The sequence below is a fragment of the Globicephala melas genome, chromosome 19 (genome assembly GCF_963455315.2).
Source record: "Globicephala melas chromosome 19, mGloMel1.2, whole genome shotgun sequence".
Classification (NCBI taxonomy): domain Eukaryota; kingdom Metazoa; phylum Chordata; class Mammalia; order Artiodactyla; family Delphinidae; genus Globicephala; species Globicephala melas.
In genome coordinates this window covers 57,632,444-57,654,606 of record NC_083332.1, presented here as the reverse complement: position 1 = coordinate 57,654,606, position 22,163 = coordinate 57,632,444, and the positions used below count along the sequence as shown (strand labels likewise).

At 44.1% G+C, this 22,163-nt stretch overlaps 2 protein-coding genes across 2 annotated transcripts in view; both read right to left on the bottom strand.

Moving 5' to 3' along the window:
- CDH13 (cadherin 13) overlaps positions 1-22,163 on the bottom strand; it is a 1,033,853-nt gene that overhangs the window by 215,431 nt on the left and 796,259 nt on the right. The window lies entirely within an intron of this gene.
- LOC115856757 (eukaryotic translation initiation factor 5) lies at positions 5,656-7,721 on the bottom strand. The gene has a single exon (XM_030863235.2). The coding sequence runs from the start codon at positions 7,262-7,264 to the stop codon at positions 5,966-5,968; it is 1,299 nt and encodes a 432-aa protein (XP_030719095.1). The 5' UTR covers positions 7,265-7,721; the 3' UTR covers positions 5,656-5,965.

Genomic DNA, 22,163 nt, shown 5'->3' with positions numbered 1-22,163 from the left:
TCTCTCTAATGCAATGGGTAGATGAAGTTAAAAAAAAAAAATCACTGACCATTCTCAAATTTTTCCTCCTGTACTACAGTTATGGCGATTGAGAAAATTTCCTTTGCCTCCACCAAATTCCCACTCTGTTTGTCTGCTTTGAGATAATAATTGGGACTACCACAGAAGTTTCCCTGCCCCCAGAACTGGGACAAAGTGTTAAAGTAAAGGAGAAACTTGAGCTGGCTGGGGCTGGGGAAGGTGAAGGAGTCAGTGGTTAAGCTTCCTGATGGCTCTGACCTGAGTTCTACTGCTATCACGTAAAGGCTCTGTGACCTTGGTTTAATTACCTAGCCTCTCTGAGCTGTACCTGTAAAATAGGCATCAAATAGTACCACCTCACAGGGATGCTGCAGGGATGAAAAGAATTAGCACTCTTCCAGCTGTAAGATGCCAGACATGTGTCTGTTGTCACTGTTTGCCTCTGGTTTGGGGTTGAAATATCAGGAGAAAGGGGATGGAGAATAATGTGAATGTATAGAGTAAAAATAAAATTTTGTCCAAGGTGACACAGCAAGAATCTACAAAGAGAAAAACCTTGGTCTACTGGCTTCACCATGTCTTGCTCATGTGTGATGTGGAGCTCACTAAACCCCGCCATCGACAACCCCTTCTCTGGGCTTCATGGCTTTGCAAGGTTAGTGTTTTGTCCCCCATTTAAAGATGAAGAAACAATGCTCAGAGGGCTGAGGGCTTTACCAACTCCTTGCAGTAAAATGGAGTAAAATGGAGGCACAGACCTCGTGCCTCTTTGGTCTATTCACTATGGTTGTAAGTCATGTCTGAACTTTCTGCTTCTATAATTGTAAAGGACTCATAACAATGTGGTTACACATCTTTAAATCTATTTCTGTATAAACAAACTAAATTAGTATCTACTCCTTCACTGGGCCTGGTATGAATATATTACTCATGCATATTACATGCTGATTTATTCTTCTAATAATGCATTATTCATTCTCTTAACAGCACATAATGCAAATCCACAAGAATCTCTATGAAAACAAATCTGCTGAATGGTAAGGTCATGACAAATGTGGTGACATTTCAACACTCTGGTCTCCATTTCATTAATTTCTACAACTGAAATAATACCCAGTTCCTGTGGGCGGACTGTCTGGTAAGTGATTAAGAGCTGTGATCTGAGGAGGTTGGGTGGAAGGTGCCAATTACACTGGTGACTTCAGAAGTACAGGAGGCTTTCCCTTTGGGCTGGGGCAGAGACAGTGACCTACATTCCAGGGCCTTGGTTCAGGCTCTGGCTGTGTCATCGTCCAGGAATGGTGGATGCTGCTAGGACTTGTATGGTGTAAGACTCGAGTACTGGAATGGGGTTTGTTGTCGCTCTGGCCTCTTTCTCCCAATGTTCTTTGTGCCTCTGGAGCAATGCAGCAGGCTGGGGGAAAATGGACAGGATGTGGGACGCACAACTGGATATGCCAATCGGGTAGAGGCAAAGGGGCTAGAAGGAGCCCCAGCCAGCTGCCAGGGAGTGGCCCTCAGAAGACAGCCTGGACCCAGAAGGCAATGGCCGTCAAGGGTCGACCACAGGATAAGGGGGTGTCCCTGGAGTATATCCAACTCAGCGGTGGGGAGTGGATGAGCCCAAGGTGAATGCATATGTGTGGCAGGTAGTCCTGGTGAGGGAAGCATTTGTCGGCACAATGCAGGCCCTACAATGGATTCTGGGGTGGGATCCGAGTCTCTGCTAAAGGAAAATGGAAAGAGCGGGGTGTATGATGAGACAGGTGATTGGGTTTAGAAAGTCTGAAGAGGATTCAGCTGTCAGGCTCAAAGAGTGGAGTTTGATGTTCAAGCAAGACAGCCAACCAGCCAACCTGGCTTCCCTCCACCCATGTATTCAGCTACTCATTCGCCAGCACCTACTGCGGATGTGCCAGGACAGTGCTAGGTGCTGGAGCTACTGGGCGAATACGACAAACACAGATCCCGTGCTCATTACATGTGGGTGTATTTATTTAGAAGCGGCAGGGCCAGGTGCATTGAGGAGAAGCACCTATGATCAAGGCATTAGTGGAAGGTATAACGTGTGGGGGGGTCAGGGGGTCAGGAAGGGCTTCCTTGGGGAAGTGACTTTTCAGCTAGAATTTGAAGGGCAATTATAAGTTAGCCATTATAGAATTTGAAGGGCAATTATAAGTTAGGTGAGGACGGAAATGAAGAAAGTTCTAGGCAGAGCGAACAGCACCTGCTAAGGTGAGTGTGAAAGGGGCTTGGTGCTGCTGGCAGGGATCACGCTGAGAACAGTCATGGGGTGGCTAGTTTTGGGGCTGAGTTGTGAAGTGTTGAAAAAAAATTATTATTTCAGTTGTCAGGGTTGAGTTGGGTTGAACCTACAGGTGAGGCCAGATGGCCTCCAGGGGAAGTCCCCAAAGAATGCATGGCTCCGAGGCTGGACTCCAGGCCAGCCTGACACCCTGGTCACCACCTGAATTCGGAGGAGGTCAGATCCTGACAGGGACAGTGGTTGGGAAGTCAAGTGCCACCCACCTGCTGATGACAAGCGACTCCACGGGGGTTTAGAAGCCAGTGTGCTCAGCTACTTGGCTGTGCTTTTTAATTTTCATTTATTGAGCAGTATAAAACTAGACATTTATTGGCCACAGACCATTTTTGTGTTCCTGTGACTCAAAAATGGTTACACTTGAAAAAATGAAGTATTACCTGCTTCAAGTGTAAAACAGAGGCCAGGCCTCGTTGGCACCGGCTGAATTATTCACATTGGAAACTCTGTAGTTGCATATTATGCCGTGGAACTTTCTTCCCCAAAGTGCTTTATTACATACACTCATCTTAACTTCTGACAGTCCGTACCACGAACTGACATAAGATGGAAGTGTATGCTCCAGCAGGTAAATAATAGATGACATAAAAAAAACGGCGGGACCCATTTTGACGTGATCCATTAAAATGGATCTGAAGCAACCATCATGGCCTCTCCGTGAAGACGCGATAAAAACGTGGCGGCTGCAACGGAGGGGCGGCTAACAGGGCAGGCCAGGGAGTTGCCGCCCCGAGTGGGCAGCACCCAGAGGGCAGGGAGCTGGGTGCATGTGGGCTGCTCACTCTGAGAAAATCACTTGAAAAATAACAACACTTTCTGAGCGCAGCCTCTCTGCTGTTTCAGCAATCTCCCGGAATGGAATTATTATCCCCAGACTACAGGTGAGGATATTGAAGAGCCAAGAGGTTGAATTCCTTTCTCAAGGTCGGTCAGCTCAAGGTCAGAGGCAGAAGCAACACTAACCAGGCCCATCTGACTCTGAAGCCAGCTGGTACCCATGGAAAAATCAACAGCAGTTAAGAATCACCCAGTCACTTTCTCTTCGGTAGGTGGCTGGCCACTCCACACACAAGTTAGATTGATTTCTCTAATATCCAGCTGCACCAGCCAATGACTGCGTCAATATTTGTGAAACTTTTACATCCCTTTACGCCTGACAAGGGGTTTGGGCAGTATTGTCATGCAGTTCTCTCAGGAGACCCTGGAGTAAGCTGTCTTCACCCCGAATTTTATTGATGTTGTTGACACCCTGAAGTTAAGAACCCTGCAGAGGGTTCCTGGCTATTAATACTAATACTAGCACAAGAATTCAGGTGTTTTTTTTTTTAGATTATTGGTTTTTCCACTTTTGCTTTGTTTTTAACTTCAGAGAGCAAAGAGTACCCTCTCTCTTGAGTACCCTCTCTCTTGAAAGACTTCCCAAGTCACACATGGGGGATGATTACTTTATAATTTAAACTATAAAGCCTTAAAGCCAGAAGGGACCTAAAACAGTGAGAGATAATTACTCATAGTTATGAGGTGGCACATGTAATAATTTAAATGTAATATGTGGCAGAAAAATACTGGTTTTCCATTAAAGTGGCCCAATGGTGATACGGTATTTCCTACTTGGACATGTTTATTGAATAAATGCAAGTGTGTTGTTATAAAGCATAGGAAGTAAATGTTAGAACATGTATTAAACAGATATGGCAAAAATTATGAAGGTGAAACTTTAAAAGTTGGCATTTGGGAGACATTGGTTGAAACCTAAGGAGAGGCACTCTGGGGCAGCCCATTGCTCTCCTTCTGAGGGATTTTTCTCACTTGGATGAAGACTCTGAGCTGTGCAGAGTCACATGGCAGACCCCATGCTTTTCTCTAGCCAGTGCCCATCAGCATCGTCCGGGCTCTGCCCAGTCAGCTGCAGAGGGAGCCAGGCCCCCTTCTGGCTCTAAAGTTGATAATACCTCATTCCTGCGAGCATTCCATTAAACACTTCCAGAACAATTTTACAGACTGGGAAGCCGTAATCAAAACTGGCAATCAAATGGCAGACACTTTGGCAAAATTATATGCAGGCAAGAACATGGCTCTAACGCCATCACAGAGTGGATGCTTGTGATGACATCTAGACATGGATTATCTTTTCTTTTTTTTTTTTTTTTTTTTTATTATACCAAATGTTCATATAATTTCAATGTGAAAACAACTTACATACATTTGTTAAGGTCTCATTGTAATCTGAGATGGATCACAAACGAAGAGGTGAATGATACAAGCCAGTGCTCTCCACGCATTTTGATTCCCAGTGTACTTTTTGTGTAAATTTGCATCCTCAAGATGATTTCTCAGATGTAGTCATGAGCCCTTCTATCAAGTGAGTTTACATCAGCAAATTGGGCAAGCAAATCACAAGAAGTTATTTCCAAACCTAAAGCCCAGGATGGGCTGGGTCAGGCCCTAGTCACCTGCTTTCAGTTGCCATTGTCACAGACTTCCTGGGTATCTCACACTATTCATTGTGAAAATAAAAAACACCCCAAGTCTTACACCAAAATATAGGCTCTTAGAAGTATGCTTTTAGTTTTTAAAAATAAGACATTTTGGGGGGTGGGGGGAATCTGAGATACAGTTAACACTTGTTTTGGCAAGATAGCAACAAAAACCAATAAAATATAAGCTATGCATCCAAATGCAGAAGTCATCAAAGAACCAGTTTATCAGGGGAAAAATCCACACTGAACAAAAGATACACTATGTCTAAATATTTTGAAATTGTAATTTGAATCAAGAGTAAAATTGATTGAAAAATTTTGCTCAGTTTTTGCTAGAGATTAAGTGTACCTTTTCCTGCTTCCCCCAAATAAAATGGTAGAGCTTACTTATCACTCCCCAAAGTTTCAGTTTTCTCTCAATATAAAGCAAGAGCTACATACACATAATAAAATGTTTATGTTAATGTAGTAATTCCCCTGGCTCATCCAACGTGCAATGCACATGACTTCAAAGACTACAATTTGGGGCAAGCATAGAAAAAATGAAAAAAATACACAATTCAAGTTTCAAAACCTGTTCTTAAAATTATTTAGAGGACACCCAGGTCATTTTAACATCTCAGTAAGTTAAAGGTGTTGCACTGTCATTTGATTATCAGTCCACCTTGGCATGGGAAGAATGTACATTACCAGATGCCAATCTGCGGGACTAGAAGTAAGACTTGAAAGTACTAAGAGGCTCCAATAACCCTATCAGATTAGATGATGGTGCAGCATTTTTTAAAGGAGCCAATTATTTCAGCTTACTTAAGTCATTCAGAGCCAAAAATCTGAAGAACGACCAAAATCAAATCTTTATTTTTATAACTGTATAAATGTGACCCAAATGTGTCCACCACTAAATTTTCAAAAAGAAACATGCTGTAAATAAGCAAACTACATCTGCTCACTGATATGTGTATGGACTCCCTAGATGTCTTGTTGGGTTTAAATACAGACCACTCACAGCAATACATTTTTAGTAGAAAGTGTAGCATGACGTTAAGCCATTTTAGCTTTTGCACATACACGTTGCACTTCTGGCTGATGATGCAGAAAGATTCTCAGCATTACACTGTTAAGCTGGGCTGCACCCACCCCTTTAAATGGCATCAATATCAATGTCATCGTCCTTGTTGTCAGACTTTACAGCTTCAACTTTCGGTACACTGGCAGTCTTTGAATACACCACCTCAATGTTCTCATCTTCATCATCATCTTCACCACCGGAAGATTCTTCCTCTGCTTCCTTCAACCATTTTATAAAAGGTTCCGCTTTGACACGAATCTCTTTGGCAAGTTCTTTTGAGACATATTTCTTAGAGGCCTTTTCTGACCAGCTAATGATGACTTCTTCCTCCAAAAGGTCTGCATCATACATCTCCTTCAAGATATGTGGAATCTTGGAGATGAGCTGAGCTTGATGCATTGCTACCACACACTCCAAGCCATGAAGAAGGTACCGTTGAGCTTTTTTGTTGTTGTGACAAAATCGTAAGAAATGGCGCCTGTATTTCTTAATTTGCTCTCTAATTTTCTCATTAAAAAGAACTTCAGTCAAAACAAGAGGGCCCATGGCTTTTACATCCAGTCTTTCTGCTTCAGCTACAATTTCTTTGTCAGATGAGTCAATAACACCCTCTTCTTTCTTTTTCTTAACAAAATCAAACAGGATATTGACACGCTCTTCAACAGTCCTTTCTAAATCATCACTGAGGGTTAAAACTTTCGCGTGGTCACTGATTTCGTCCATTCTTCGCCTTTGAGCTTCCTCTGTTGTATCCTCCCCCCAATCATCATCTTCCTCTTCTTCCACAGCATGCGGAGGACTGATTTCACTGGGTGGTGGTGGTGGTGGTGGTGGTGGTGTCTCACTGCTGGACATGGAACCATTTTCCTTGTCTTTGCCCTTTCTATTTTTCTTTTCCTTCTCTTTCTTTCCTGTACCACTGTCACTATTCTCAGGTGGGTTTTTGAGAATGAATGTGCAGAGTTTATGATGTGTGTCAAGCATGCCTCGATAGCCACAGGCTTTACAAGAATTACCTATTGTTTGTTTCTTTGGATTGACATGCAGATCCGTTTCAGGATTCTCACACTCAGGACAAAGAACAAATTTTTTAATGAATCCATCCAACATGTCTTGCAGCTTATTCGCCTCATGAGATCCATTGACAATGTAACGGTCATTCTTAACATCAAACTGGGTCTGTGCTCCCAGTTCACAACCAAAATATTTGGTGGGATACGTTGGAGGCCGATTAAGCGCTTTGGCTACGTCAACCATGTTGACTATAACTGTCTTGATTCCATTTCCTTTGCCCTCAACCTTGGCAATCAGACGGGGCATCTTGTAGCGATAGAACTGGTCTGACACGCTGCGGTTGACGTTGACAGACATTTTGGCTTATTAGTGGCTTTATCAATAAGATGAAGAGATCTTTGATTGCAACTTTTTGGTATCCTCTGTCTGGAGAAGAAGGGATGACATAAACAACTGCAAGAGTTCTCGGTCTCTGACATGAAAAATTTTTCGCCACTGAGGCTGTAAGCTTCTTGCTTGTATGCTATGTTTCCCCAATACAGGTACCAATGGCTGCGCAACAGCTCGTTTTCGTCAAATAAAGACATAAACCCAACGCTGCTCGCCCGGGACTGGGATGAAGTGAGGCGCGCGCGAACCCGAGTCCGAGGAGCGGCGGTGGAGGCGGCGGAGGCAGCGCAGCGAGCAGCGGCCGGGCCAGGCGCCGCCGAGCAGCGGGGAGGGGCTGTCCCAGCGACGTCCGGGGTCCACACCCTTCAGCGCCCGGGGCCTGGCGACCTCTGGAATGTTCTCGCTGTGACTCGATTATCTTTTCTTAAACACATCATTCATGGTCTCCAAGACCAAACAGAGCCCAAGCATTTCCCACAGGCCAGACCCTTTAGCCCACTTCGGTAAACATCTGTGTGACCAACACCCAGATCAAGATATAGGACATTCTCCAGCCCAGCAGGCTCTCTAACTGCCATCCCTCCAAGGTAGTCACTATTCTGACCTCTGTTGCAATGGATCTGTTGTACCTATTCTTGAACTTCATAGAAATGGAATCATTCACAATATACTCTTTTGTGTCTGGCTTCTTTTACTCAATATTGAGCCCATAGGTGTCACCCATGTTGTGTGTAGAGCAGTTCATTCTTTTCACTACTGCCTACTTCACTTTATCTACCTATCTGTCTGCCTACTTACCTACCTAACTTTCTACCATTAGTGGACATTTCTATAGTTTCCAATTTGGGGCCATTATACAAAACACTGCTGAAACTATTCTTGTGTGTCTTTGGTGGATATAAGCTTTTTAATTCTCTTGGGGGCAGTCTACAGAGATAAATTGCTACATTATAAGGTATGCAGATATTTGGGTTTTGGAACGTATCGCAACACACTTCCAATGTGATCCAAGGTACGCTCCTATCAGCAATATTCAAGAATCCCGGTTGTTCTGCGTCCGTGCCAGGACCTGACATTGTCAGTTCCTTCGATTTCACCTTTGGTTAATGTTGATATCTTGAAGGTACCCAAGCCTAAGCCCCCAGACCCTGTCTCTTTTCCTGAACTTCAGACCTTTATTTGCTATTGCTCGCTGTCTGTTCTCACCTAAATTCTTTTCGTGTGTCTTTCAAAGTCAGCATTGTCAGCTGAGGACTCATATCTCCTTTCTGACCATTTGCAAGTCTTCCTCTGTCCTAGCTCCAATACACTCCCTAAGTGCTAAATTCCTCAAGCATCTTTAGTTACTTCTGTTTCCCTGCCACTCGAATTTGGAGGGTTGTACCTCTGCAGTGTTTCTTGTATTGGGGTCCCTCCTTTCTCCTCTCACACCACCTCTGCTCTCAGCCCCCACTGTCTCTTGCCTAGACTATTTTAAGTTCAGTAAAAGAGGTTTCTTTAAACAGCTCTTTTTGGACATTTTAGAAATGGCTTTAATTCATTTCCTAGACAACTTCTCTGGCTCCTGATCAAAGGGTCTATAAACTTGTAGCTGGATTAGTCTACCATTCAAGGTATTATAAAGTAGCTAATTCTCTCTGTTACCTCGCTGAGATCCCTTCAAATGAAGAACATAAAAATATGATAGGAAGTTCGTTTTCACAGAAGTGTTTGGTTTTTGAAGTATTGGTTCTTTCTATGCATCTGGAATATTACTGAGGCCACTCCACAGTTCTTCTAGAGGCTCCAAGCTGGGGGCTGCTTTGAGGCCACATGTCACAAACCACCCCATAAAGGCCCTTGGTTATTACTGGGCTCTACTGTTGGGCCCGAGAAGCCCACGTTCCTGATCATACCCTCCGAAGTCATCCTGCTTGGCTGAGACAACACTCCAGGCATTTCTCTCCATCTCTATGTAGAAACTGTCTTCTAAACTAACTAAATGACCTCAGATTCCCAATGTGTCCAATTTCTTTCAAACTCCACTCTCCATTCCTCCAGATTTGACAGGCTTAAGGGCAATGGTAAAGTTTATTGGCTCTGAGAAGTGGGATCAGTGCTGCAGCTGGGATCGATGAATGCTAACTCCAATATTACTAACTTGAGGTGTGGGGTTAGTCACTTCACCAGGGCTCAGTTTCCTCATTTGTAAAATGGAAGACATAACTGCACCTACCCTGTGTCAACTACAAATTGGCATTTTCCATTGGCACTTGCCATCTACCTCTACAAGGAGTACATCATGTGCTGCTGCAGCTGCTGACTTGCAACACCCCCTGAAAGGAGTTCAGGGTGGAGAGCAGAGATGAGGCACTCTGTGCTCTGGGAAAAACTGGCAGAACATGTCTTCAAATAGTTAGATATTTTCAGGAGCCAATTTTATGAGCTCAATATTTGTATCTCCTCGTATCTAGAAAAGCACTAAAATCCTTCATGCTGACGTCTGTTCCTTGTGACTAGCAGTAACCTGCACGAGACTAGCAGAAGCTTCTGTAAAAAATAAAATAAAATAAAATAAAATAAAATAAAATAAAATAAAATAAAATAAAATAAAAATGTGCTTGATTGCATGTATTCCCCCTTCGCCAAAATCACATATATACTGACCTTCCCCCTGCCTCTCTGGAGCAGTGTCTCAGAGCTATCTGGGATGCTGTCTCCTGGGCTGCAGTGCTCATTTTGCCCCAAATAAAACTTAACTTGCAACTCTCACGTTGTGCATTTTTTAAGTTGACACCTAGAAGGTTGATGTGAAAATTAAACGAGACAGTCTGTGTAAAGCCCAATGCTAGCATTTAGTGAGTACAATTGACAATCTGACTATTATTATTATTAACGCTAAAAGAAGTCGCCACACTGCCCATTTCGTCCATTCATACATTGCTTTGTTCCTAATCAGCTTATTTCAGGCTCTTAGCAATTCTCTCTCTCCTTTGAGTTTTGCCCTCTGGATCCGTCTTCCAGCCTCTCAACCAGTTTGCCTTGTTTCCCAGACTCCAGCTGCAACAAGGATAGTAACTTCCTGGTGATGATCCACCAGGATGCTCACCCCCTTTCAGCTTTCTGGGGCCATGTGATTCCTTTCAGCCCATGGGAAGTGTCACTTCCAGGTTGAAGCATTTAACAGCTGGTGTTCAATACCTCGGCTCTTTCCTCTTCTGTCACAGCCACAAAGGAGGTCACGGGCTCCATGCAGAACAAGTTGTCAGAGCCTCTGTCAGCCTGGGTCCCTTGGTAACTATGTGGACCAGAGCTTCCCAGCAGGTCCATGATGGACAAGTAGCTTGAGCAAGAAAGAACCTGTGTTGTGTTATGTCTACTAAAGTATTAGGGTTGACTTGTTACTGCAGCATAACCTAGTCTAGCCCTGACTAACACACTAATTTGCTTTTAGATTGACAATCTGTTAATGAGCCTCTTTTGGCCATTCCACATTCCTTAACTGTGCTGGAGGGGTTCTCAGGATGAATATGGCCTACTCTCCCAGGATCCTCTCAGAGCCACCCTCTTGAGCATCTTCTTATGCTAGAACTGATTGTACCCAGTGAAAGGTCTGGTCACAGCCAATGACTCTAAAGAGTTTTTCTGGAGTCAGTAAGAGATTCTAGGAATTCACTTCACTTTTACCTTTGCCAGAATTACTATACACTCATCCAGGAAAGCATGACAGCCAATGTATCTAGACTTCTTTCAATTCTTTAAATATGCCAGCAATATAAATTCACTGGTCCCTTTATCAGTAATATTTTTGCGCCAATCCCTACCACTTCCTTTACCTCCTTTCCTGGCTAACAACCTTCAAGTCTCAAAATAAGTGCCACTTCCTCCAGGAAGCCTTCCTTGATTTCCCCAGCTAGGTGAAGATCCATCTATTGTATACTCCCAAACTTGCCCCAGGTAACACTCAGAGCATTTGCATTTTTTATTTAATGTCTTCTCTGCTGAGTTATAAATTCTGTGATGATGGGGCTGCAGCTGGCTTATTTACCACTATACACTCATTTCCAAATTCTGTACCCGGAAGAGAGTAGGTGCTCAAGAATTATCTACTGATCCATAAAAATTATCTGCCTTTATAAATAAGAGGGAGAACAATTCAGATAGATGCCCCCCCCAACACAAGTAAGCCAGCTCTCACATTAAAATCCCATATCTAGAATGAGATGACGCTCCTTTGAGATAACCCATAACTCGTTGCACTGTAAAAAACTGCTTCCCACAAATTGCTTTCTGCAAAGCTTAGTTTCATTTTGAAAATGTGAAATAAAGTCAGATCCTTGGCTTCTTGATTCTGCCTCACACATAAGCTCACTGTGGTGCTGGCATGATTTTTATGGGCTAGAAATTAGTGGAGTATTCACAAAGAGAAATGTCATGCAAGTCTGGCTCAAGATCCAAATTACAGAGACTTCTCCCGACTCTGAGAATAAAAGGACCTCAACAGAGCAACGCTCTCCAGTCTCGGTGTCAGATTGTTTTCGCTTTTCATTCTGTAGCACCGCAAAGAAAATCTTCTGACAGTGCAAAATACTTGGAGGAAAGTTTCTACCCACCCCTCTGAGTCAACACGTGACAAGAGCTATCTGAGGATAGCTGTTACACGTTTTCACGGCAAAGATTAACAACTCTCCACATACTCCTGGATGGGGTCTTCAAAAACCAAGTTTTAGAATAAACCACTAGGAGCAAGTTTTGAATTAAATTTCTGGGTTGGAATAGAAAATAGAAGCAACTCATCTAATACAAAGAACATAACAAGATAATGTTACACCCACATATGGCAGCTTTTCATTTCTTTTATTTTTCCTAGCGCATGTATATATATACATATATATATATATACACACACACACACACACATACATACACATATATACACACAATTCTTTAATGCTAGAGTATGTGAATACATTATAAAACGTAAGTTATTAATTTATTTCTAAACAAAATGAATGCTTTGCTTGGTGTATTTTTCACTCCTTCATTCACTCAACAAAATATTGTGGCTTTTGGAAAAAGAATGAGTTTTTTTTTTTTTAACCTGCATATAAAGCCCCAGTTTTCATATTTTGTTAATATCTCTGTTTTGACATCTAAGAAATTCTAAGTATTTGAGAAAATTTGCATTGCTTTTTAACATTGAAAACTTTGACAGTTGGGGTAATTTTCTAGTCATTCACCCCTGTGAATCTAAACTGTTATCTTTTTCTAGCTTCTATCAAGGGAAATTACAATACAGTGTAAGGTTCCTCTCCTGATTACAGAACTCATCTTCAATTGTGTCACTGAAAAGACCAAACACATGCAGACATTTGAAATAAGAACCAGTCCCGACTGTTTATTACTGCTTGCTAACTCTTCCTAAGTCCATAAAACAGCAGTGACTCTGAAGTTACTGCAGAGAAAAGAGCAATGCTTAAACGGAAAACGCCGTGTAAATGAACTTTGTAGCGGCTGTTTCAAAGCTTCTAGAATCTAATCGAAGAGGCTCAAAGTTTGGTATCTTTGGTTCGGAGAATCCTTAAAGGTAATCCAATCCAACCATCCAGATGATGTATGAGTCCTCATGTAAAAATGTATTAACTCTTCTGAAAACAGAGCTGAGAAATGTGAAATGACTTGCCTGAAGCCCTCCCCAGCTGACCCAGAGTACACAGCACAGAAGGGCTGCGTGAGCCTGGGCAGGAGAAGACCTCTCTCAGCCCACATTTCTACATGTCCAACTGGGGGTGTATGAGTATCCTAGGGCTGCTATAACAAAGCACCTCAAACTGGGTGACTTAAACAACAGACATTTATTCTCTCATAGCTCTGAAGGTCGAAAGTCCAAAATCAAGGTGTCGGCAAGGTTAGTTCCTTCTGCAGGTTCTGAGGGAGGGTCTGTTCCAGGCCTTTCTCCCAGCTTCTGATGGTTTGCTGGTGACCCAGTTCTTCCTTGTGGCCATCACTCTAGTCTCTGCCTCCATCTTCAGATGGCATTCTTCCAGCGTCTTCTGTGTGTCTCTCATTTCTTTAAGGATGCCACCAGTCATTGGATTTCGGTCCTACCCTAATCCAACATGACCTCATCTAATACATTTGCAAAGACCCTATTTCCAGATAAGGTCCATTCCAAGGTACTGAGGGTCATGAATTTTTAGGGGACACTATTCCACCGGGTAGGGAAAGCGATAATGACATCCACTGCATAGGGTGGTGGTGAGCATTAAAAGCATGTAAATAAATATAGGGAACTATGTCTGCCACATAGTAGAAGCATGATAAATGTTGGCTGTATTAGGAATTGTCTCTAAGCCCAGGCTGTATTCCTACATAGCACACAGGATAATTTCATTCTAATGTCGATGCTTTCAGCTTCTGTTGACACATTTTTAACCTCCAAGATGCTTCCTACTGGGTATATGGGGCAACTTTTGGCCCAAAACATTCTCTTATATTTCCATCCTTTACTCCCTTACTTTTTTTTTTTTTTTTGCGGTACGCGGGCCTCCCACTGTTGTGGCCTCTCCCGTTGCAGAGCACAGGCTCCGGATGCACAGGCTCAGTGGCCATGGCTCACGGGCCCAGCCGCTCCACGGCATGTGGGATCCTCTCGGACCGGGGCACGAACCCGCGCCCCCTGCATCGGCAGGCGGACTCTCAACCACTGCGCCAACAGGGAAGCCCTACTTCCCTACTTTTTTTTTTTTTTTTTTTTTTTTTGCGGTACGCGGAGCTCTCACTGTTGTGCCCTCTCCCGTCGTGGAGCACAGGCTCCGGACGCGCAGGCTCAGCGGCCATGGCTCACGGGCCTAGCCGCTCCGTGGCATGTGGGATCTTCCCGGACCGGGGCAAGAACTCGTGTCCCCTGCATCTGCAGGCAGACTCTCAACCACTGCGCCACCAGGGAAGCCCTACTTCCCTACTTTTAATCTTAGTCTTCATCAATTATTTGGAGACTGGAGGAGGGCTGGCAAAACCCTGATCTTTGCCTCTGAACCAGATATAAAAGAAATTTGTCTTGTACCTTTTGGAGAAGTTTTTCAGATAAAGGGGACCCGATACTTTGGAGCAGGCAGCATTTCAAGTCCTCTGCTGTCACCCTTTCCACTGGGCATCCTGGGGGCAGGGTCTGAGTGACAGGCTATGGGATTCGGGTCATATTCAGACCTGACCGTTGATCTTTGCTTGATGCTTTGCAACTTGGGAAAAAAAAGTAAATCCAACCCAACTTACTTTGTTTCAAAGTCCATTTCCTGTGGTGCTAGCAGGCATCAGAGGCTCAAAGACAATTCGTGAATTGTTTGGCGAGCATAATCCTGGAGTTTAACATGAGGTTCAACCGACAGAGATCTGGGCTTTTCTTTCTTCCCGTGTTTTTGTCCATCTGTGAAATACTTTCTGGATTTAGCTGATTTTCCAGGATCAGGGTTAAAAAGCCCGCTGGATTTGATCAGCGGTTCTCAGTCTTAGTGTGTGTTGACATCATCTGGACGGTTTGTTGAAAACACAGAATGTGTGGTTCTGTCTTTAAGTAGGCAGACAAGCACCCCAAGCACATGTGGGAAATGAAACACTGGTGGTGAGGACATCAGCTTCTAGCCTCGTGCCTCTGGGTCTCATCCTCTCCATGGAAGAATTCCGGAAAGGATTTCTCACCTATTGTGGTCCTTCTCTTAAAATTCCTTATTCCAAGGATTACTTCACCTGTCAAGGTAGCTCTAATTTCCTGATAACATTTTGAGAAGTGGAAACTTTTGCCAAAGAAAGTTATTCTCTCATTGGCGTATTGTGTATTTTTAATATTCCATTAGACTTCGTCCACTTATCTCTATAATTTCAAATTGTACTATATCATTTATGGGCTGCAAAAGGATTTTCACAGGCAAGTTCAGTCCAATTGTGCAACGGTGTGTTTATCAGTTTCCTCAAAATGTCATTTAAATTCATATTTCACATTCTGAGATCTATGCTGTGTTCTCTCTCCATCTCGGAAAGCAAAAAATCACACACATCCAACTACCACCTCTAATATGAATAAAAAATGTTCTCCACTTTATCTATTCGAAACCAATATCCTTGAAGAATTTAAGTATCTCACTATTTTTCTTTTCTTTCCCACAAAATAGCCCCAGGAGAAACCCGTCAGCCACATCTCAGCCATCCGTTCAGAGGGCTTACTGGACAGAGCTGACAAATCCAATCCCACTGTAAAACGAAGCAAAAACATATAAAAAAATCCTTTAAAGTTGAGTTAATGATAGACATGAAGGAGACATGCCCACAGAATCATACCAGGATTCCATTATTCTGACCAGGCTCCTGTCATCTTGCCACCTACCAGCTGCGTGATCCTGGGGAAGTTACCAACCTTCGAGCTTAGCATCCTCATGTGTATCATGAAGAAAATAACAGTCCCCCAAACTCAGAGAGTGTAAGAATGAAATGAGAATTCATGGAAAGTATTCAGCCCAATGACTGGCTCATACTGAATCTTCAATAAAAGTTAGTTCTATTATTAGTATGACTCTTTATTGCCAAGTAAGGACTCTTTGATAACTTGTTTCATTTCCTCTGATGTCTTACTCTTTGCCTTTATGTTTTCTTCCCTCTGCCAGTAACAGTCTTCCTCCCTCTCTTCGCAGAAACCTTCTTCTTACTGTCTAAGTCAGGAGTCAGCAAACTATGGCCCATGGGCCAAATGTGGCACACCGCTTGCTTTTGTCAATAAAGTTTTACTGGAACACAGCCATGCTCATCTGTTTATGCTGTGCTGTCTGTAGCTACTTTTGTGCTACAATGGCAAAGTTGAGTAATTGCAACAGAGACCATATTGCCCAGAAAACCTAAAATATTTACCATGTTGCCTCCCATAGATAAAGTGTGCAGATCGCTGCTCTGAACCCCCAGATCAAGTCATCCCATTCGTGGCCATCTTCCCCAGTCCTCTGAGACAAAGCTACTTCTCTGGCCATGCATGTCCCTGGTCCTGCATATCACTGTGCTATAAACAATCATCTCCACGCCTGTCTCCCTGCTACACTGTGTGAGCACCTTGCAGGTGGGCATCAGCTCTCACATCTTTGAAACCCCAGGCTAGGAGGGTGAAGGCCTTCGGAGAAGGAAGGCCCTGAGGGGTGGAGGAGAAGAGGGTTGCGTGGAGGGGTTCTGGAATCTCAGCTTCCAGTAGGGGTCACAGAAGGGAGGACAGAGGGCTTTTGCGGTGTGTGCACGCTACACACATCCCACACAGACAAGTGTACACCCACCTGTGCACACAGCTATGTTCACATATACACACTTTTGCATAGCCCGTAACTCCATGCACCCATTAGCAGCATAGCAAAGTACAAATGCACACACATCAGTAGGGTCTTCATACCTGTGAACCAGGACTGCTGCCTGCCATATCAGTAAACAAAGGATGTTGCAGCCATCAAGCCACCACATTACAGCCGCCCCCCGAAGGTGAGCCCTGCGGGAACTTGGGATGGAAACAGGATGCCAGCCATCTAGCAGTCAACTGCTGCAGCCACCCCGACAAGACAATGCACCCTGAGGAGACTCAGGATGAGAACACGGAGGATACTGGTCCAGATAGCTGAGGTGCGAATCAAAGGAATGATTTCAATGAGCCCAGACTCTGCATCTTCCCATACATAGAAAAGCACTAATTTTATTAACTTGAGATGTCTGGTTTTCTTTAATTAACAATAATCTTTTGATGTTCTGACTACCTGGTCTTTGCTGCAAAAACTCCTGTATATCCTGGCTCCCCCCACCCCGCCCCACCTCTTCAGAGCAGTCCCTCAGAGCTATCTGAGAGTCCTGTCTCCCAGGCTTGAAGTCCTAAGAATGTCTGCCAAATAAAACATTAACTCTCAACTTTTAGGTTGTGCGTTTTTCTTCAGTCGACACACCTCAGTCCTACATGGCACCTGTATCTGTTGCATGACATCTTAAATATAGAGACCAGAAGGGAAGGATGGATCTAGCTGGCTCTCTGATTTCATTTTGTTCTCCCAGAAGCAGACCCTAAGACAAAGATTTGGGTGCAAACAGCTTATTCAGGAGGTGATCCCAAGAAGCACAAGTGAGTGAATAGGAGAAGTGAGACAGAAAATGAGAAAAAAACCAATATATGGGGCGGTAATGAGCAGGTTATCACTGTGGGCAGTTGGGGTTCAATCCTGCGGGGTTATCAGGAGACTGGGTAGAACACGTCTCAGAGCTGTCCTACTCAAAGGGTGAGGAGGGGATATTTATCATCCATAACTCTTGTCTCTCAAGGGTTGGTGGCTGCTCCTTGAGCATGAACTCCCCCAGAAGACTGAGCACACTCCCATGGGAAGAGGAAGTCTCCAGGCTGACAGCTGCAGGGATGACAGCCCATTGGGAGTGGTGAGCGTAGGGCACTGCCACGTTATCTAACCCAAGAGTCAGAGGGTCGATGCCATCACCATATTGCATTAGCAGGGGTGGGGGATGCACGGTTTATCCCCAATTTTCCATTCCATCTCCTCACTCTCCCCTTCAGAGCCCCAGTGAGTAAGTTGTTGAACCAGGGACACTAGAAGGAAATTATTGCTCTGATTCAGAAGACTCTACATTTACTAAGCAAAAGTTATTTTTAAATTAAGTGATAAGACTCTTGGTCAATTTTTATTTAAAAACAAGGATGTTTGAGCATGCACCATTAAACAGGATTAGGCAATTCAGAGAGCTATGCCAAGAGGCAGGGTGGCTTTAGAAACCAACAGTCTAGCTCAGTTAAGCATTCCAGTTGTCTTTGGAAAAACTTTTTTTTTTTTTTGTTCTCTAATTCCCTTCCAAAGAAGCAACCAAATATCACTATTCTACTGTTAAGAATGGGATTAAGAGTATGAACTAGTTAATACTGCTTCTAAACCCCTTTAAAGGACTTAGTCTTTCTAATGAAGACTGCTTTGAAAATACCATTGGCTTCAAATGTATTTGACTTAAATTTCCCCAGAGACAGGGACAACTAAGTTCAAGTCTAAGGTCAGAGGTTGGGATCAGGGAATCATGTTTTCTCCTCTTTGCATGAGAGTAGGAGGCGAAGACAGAGATGGTGCCGCAGTTGGGTGACTATGCTCACCCTCTCCTTTCTTCTTTCCCTTCCCCTCCATGTCTCTACATCCTGGCCCCCCTCCACTACAGACAAACCCATAAGATTGATAAATGGAAGGCTGGTGGCTAAAGGTTTTCCCTTGATCTGTTATTTAGAACCAAGTAGGGCCAACAGCCAAGCAGGTCCCTGGTACAGACGGCATTTTTCTAGATACTATCATCTCGCTGAAGTAGTATTTCTCTTCTCTTTTCTGGAGGCACTGTTGTTGTCAGATCCTCTCGGCACCCATGCTCAGACAGAGAATCATTGTGCTGCTTCTGAATGTAGAAGGCAGTAGTCTGGAAGATGTTGTTTGGATGATCAAAATTTGAATACTGGGGGAGGTGAATACTGGGAGCTATCCAGCAGGATAGCTCTCATCTTCTTCAAGCGGTCATAGAATTCCTTCTTCCTTGCTCTTGGCATGGCCCTGTGCTGTAGCAGTAAGCAGGTAGGTACTGTATCATAACTCTCGTTGTATTTGAGACACGAATTTGGCCGAGCATCTCAAAGTCTGTATCTATGACTTATTTATTTCTGTCATGCCAGTATGCTGGAGAGTTTGCTGGAGAGGAGAGGAACTCAATAAACACTGACCACCTCGATCAAAGATTCAATAATCCCATGTTTTCCTCTTCTATCCGTCCACGTCACAGATGACAAATGACATGGCAAGAGCGTCCCCACTCCTACCTTCCTCTCTCAGGGAAGACATTACTAATCAACTACTGGAGAAACCAAATGTGACTCAGAATCCTTCCCAACACAGCACTCCAGAAAGCCACTGATAGCCTTCAGAGTGGGCATGTGAACTTAAAGCTATATTTCACTTTTAACTGTGTAGACCACGCCTACCTCTCTCCTTGGCTACAAGATCTGCCAACCAAGCAAAGTACCACGCCAAACTAACATCCAGGATGTTATTCCTTCCCTAGAACCAACTGTTGGACTGAATCAATGGATTCATTTGGGGGCCACACAAGCCCAAGGTTTAAAATTTACAATCTGATAAGTTTCCTTTTCTATCAATTCAGAGAATCACTGATAGGTCACTTCACAAAGCATCCCTAGGGACCCATTATGCTTGAGCTCTGTGACAGCCAGTCACAAGGAAGGCACAGAGTGGCCATCAAGAATGTCTCTGTTTAGTGAGATGGAGGGCAGGAGAATGAACCCAACACACGTGGGCTCTCCCAGAGGGAAGAGGGAGCGTTAAACAAGGGAGATGTAGCTTCCACTCGGTTCCTCCAAGCTGGAGTCTTAGACATTTTGTGCCATGGACACCTTCAGGGTCCTTATGAAGCTTGTGGACACCTTCTCAGAATATGTTTTTAAACACATAAAATAAATGCATAGGATAACAAAGGAAGACAATTATATTTAAACACAGTTATCAAAATATAAGGAAAATAACTTGATGGTACATGTGCTTCTTTATCAACTCATCAGTAACAAGATTGAGTGTTAAATCTAATTATTACATTAATTTCAAAGAAGTAAAGAAAAATTGCAGGGGAAATTTTTTGGATATATCTCCATCCACTGTGATGGGATATGAAAATATCTGTGACTTTGGTTATCAAGAGCTGCCGAAACAGCCAGCACTGTACTGGTTTACCTACGCTCCCCAAAGGAAAAAGGTACAAATTGTAGCTAGTAGTTAATGAAAATAAATATGAAGTATTTTCTCATTCACGTTCATGCACCCTCCTAGATTCTATCCACAGACTTCAGATTAGGGCCCTGCCTCTAGGAAAAATTACAGGGATTTTTTACAGAGAAGGGAGATTTTAAAGTTGGAAATCTTGATGCTTTATTTGAGGCTGATTTTTCTTTATAATAACTACATTCACATGTCACCATGGGCCTTATTTGGCAGGACACTAACTGCTGGCTTGTATGAATATATTCCCTATTTTAAAAAAAACACTATAAACAAATGTTATTTAAGAAGGACATTCTTTGAAGCGGCTGCGCTGGTCACCCTGGGAGGCCAGGTAATCTCGTTATCTGCTCTAACACCAGCTGCTGTCGTACTGAGCTCTGGCTGGGTGTCTGGTGGAGAGGATGAAGCTGTTATATCTGGCCCGAAGCCACACCAGCCAGTCACTCAGGGTGGACCCAGCTCCAGGGCTGGCTCCCATCTTGCCAGAGCGGAAAACGCCGAGTCCAGGTCATAAACGTCCCGCTCCATTTTCTACCCTGCACAGAAAAAGAAGTGGCCAGCAAAGCCTTCACTGTCCCCCTCTGCCTGTGGGGACATTCGGTATGCTGAGTGCTTTTTGATGGTGTCCACCCTTTTCTGTCTCTTTAACAGGAAATCTGCTCTGTGCTGGGTTCAAGAAACCCCTCTAAAATCCTCCCGCCCAGAGAGCCCTTGGAAGAGAAGAACCAAGGGCCATGCTTCATTTTTCCATCCTCCGGTTTCTCTGTGGAAGGACTTGAGCTGGTGGACACTCTGGCCCCCCCCATGCCCCCTCCCCCCACGCAGGGTCCCTCTTCCTATCTTGCACGAAGGTAGCTTATGGGCCAAGGCTGTCCTGCTGCATCCTCCTGCCCTCACTCCACCCCAGGGAAGTGGATGGAGATACTCGGCTGTGAGAGTGGCATCTCCCCAGCTGGCTCTCCCTCTGTGTCTCTCTTTCTTCCTCCCCGCTATCTCTCTCTGCCGCAGGCTTTGCCTCTCTGCCTGGGAGAGGATTCCTCGGGTGGGCTCCACGCAGGTGGGTGTAGCCTCTGGTTGTCCCACTCTGCCTGTGACTCAGGGGGGCCAAGTCTCTAATTCAAGCATAAAGTATCAGCAAGTTTCCTTGGCCACAGACTCATGGCTCTCCTTGTCGATCAGTTTCATTGGTAACTGAGCCTACGGCTTGGTCTCCAGTTGTCCTGTGTCTTGTTCCTTGGGGGGTTCTAATTTGGGAGGAGAAAGAAGGAAGGGCATTGTTCATGGACTCCTAGCACCCCAACACTATAGCATTTGCCTGAACGAAGAAAGCCCTCACCTTCTACCCTTTGCCTAATTAATGAGGATGTGGCTGGTCTCATAACATATATGCAGCACCTGTGATTACAGCTGTCCAGAGGATGCAAAATCCACACTCCGGTGCAGACTCTGTAAGGCACAGAAGTAAAGCAGAAGCAACAGGTTCTCCTGTGCCCTTAGTGAGAGCTAATGGAAGCCACCTCCTGCAGGCAACACTGGGATTTCCTTGCACTGACTCAAGTGGGCTGCTTGGGTTGGATGGCAGACACTCAACCTTCCAGACAGGCCCCGAGCTATCAACTGATAGGCCTGATAACGGTCTGGCCAAGCAGACTTCACCCCTGGATAGAACACATCTGGTCATCCTCAAGTCTCATCATTATTTTATTACTGGTAACAATGGCTACTATTGGTTGAGAGCTTTCGAAGTGCCAAAGCTGATGTACTTCACATGTCATCACCTTCGCTCTTCCAAACCGTGCAAAGCAGGTTGTATCAGTTTCCTATGGCTGCTGTAACATCTTGCATAACTTAGTGACTTGAAGACAAAATGGGTTTATTATCTTATAGTTCTGGAGATCAGAAATCCAAAGTGGGTCTCACCGGGTAACATCAAGGTGTTGGCAGGGCTGCGTTCCTTCTGGAAGTTCTCTGAACTTGTTTCCTTGTCTATTCCGGTTTCTGGAAGCTGCCTACATCTCTTGGATGGTGACCCCTTCCTCTATCTTCAAAGC

Coding starts and splice junctions, on each gene's coding strand:
- LOC115856757 (XM_030863235.2), bottom strand. CDS start 7,264: ATGTCTGTCAACGTCAACCGCAGCGTGTCAGACCAGTTCTATCGCTAC.